This window comes from Aplysia californica, unplaced genomic scaffold, assembly GCF_000002075.1.
Source record: "Aplysia californica isolate F4 #8 unplaced genomic scaffold, AplCal3.0 scaffold00488, whole genome shotgun sequence".
Taxonomy (NCBI): domain Eukaryota; kingdom Metazoa; phylum Mollusca; class Gastropoda; order Aplysiida; family Aplysiidae; genus Aplysia; species Aplysia californica.
Window position 1 is genome coordinate 540,392 of NW_004797758.1, and position 1,340 is coordinate 541,731.

Below are 1,340 nucleotides of genomic sequence, written 5' to 3' on the forward strand. Positions count from 1 at the left end.
TTGGCCAGACACACACACACACACACACACACACACACACACACACACACACACACACGAACACACACACAAACACACACACACACATACACAATACAAAAAAAATAATGATAATAAAAGCCAACCTCACACAGGAATCGAACTCAGGTCTGTTGCCTTCGTTATAGCTGTTGCTGTGGTTGTTATTGTTGTTGATGTTATTATTGTTAATGATGATGTTGTTGCAGTTGTTGTTGTTGTTGTTGTTGTTGTTGTTGTTGTTGTTGTTGTTGTTGTTATCGATTTTGTTTTAGTGTACGTTGTCGTTGTCGCTGTTGCCGTTGATTAGTCAGGAGTCGCAAGGCCTACTGAGTGCAATTAATTTACCAGCGATGAACATAATGGTCTGCTTGGAGAACAAAGGTACGTCTTCGACAGCACTGGGATGGCGTCGTACCAACAACACAAAATGTTCTTATGTGCTCTGTAAAAAAACAAATCCAAAACAAACAAACCAAAACAAAACAAAACAGAGACAAAAAAACAACACTTTTAGACTTTAAAGAAACGTACCAGAAGCGACCATGTAGCTGTCGTTGATAGCCTCCACTTTGTACACGTCATGGTGGTCAAGCCGTTGGTCAATCTCAGTGTACAGATTGTTGAGCAAGTTGACGATCTCCAGCGGGGAACACTCCTGAGACAAAGAGACGGGGTTACCGCGGTTGAGGGCGTAAAAGGACAGGTTTTTCGGTTTTTGAAGCTAAGATTGGCAAGTACTTACACAGAACAAAAATGTTGAAAGCATAAAATACGATTCATCATCATCATCATCATCATCATCATCATCATCATCATCATCATCATCATCATCATCATCACCATCATCATCATCATCATCATCATTGTAAACATTAAGGAATAAAAATGGGTTGAGAATTTCCAGAAAATGTTATAAAAGTTTAACGTTTTGCCCAGTCAAGGGCTTCATCAGAAGCACACAAAAAAATGTTAGATCTAATGACTACAATCAGGGGCGGTTGTCATTCAACTGGACAAGACCGGCGGTGCCGGTCAAATTTTTGTCAACTGGACAGTTGACAAGAGATTTATTGGTGATGATGATTTTCATTCAGTTTTAAGTAAATCAAAACAAACATGTATCAACAGTCAAAAAGCGCCTTGCCGATTTGAAGGCGTTAAAATAGACAAGTGATTCACAGCTGTTTTGTCGCGTTTGTTTATCACGCCGGCTCACAACTGTTACAGTTAAATCGTCTCCTGTCACGTCGCGGAACTTCGTACGAGGACAAACCGAACACGGCTCGCTCAGCGATGACGTCAGTCCGCTGGGCAAATCC

The 1,340-nt window shown here is 40.9% G+C and overlaps 1 protein-coding gene across 1 annotated transcript in view; it reads right to left on the minus strand.

The window, feature by feature from the left end:
• The window catches only part of LOC106012760, a 17,319-nt gene that overhangs the window by 8,054 nt on the left and 7,925 nt on the right, over nucleotides 1-1,340 (minus strand). The window contains exon 4 of the mRNA XM_035971715.1: nucleotides 553-742. Coding sequence (XP_035827608.1) covers nucleotides 553-742 — 190 coding nt within the window. The remainder of the gene's footprint in view (nucleotides 1-552; nucleotides 743-1,340) is intronic.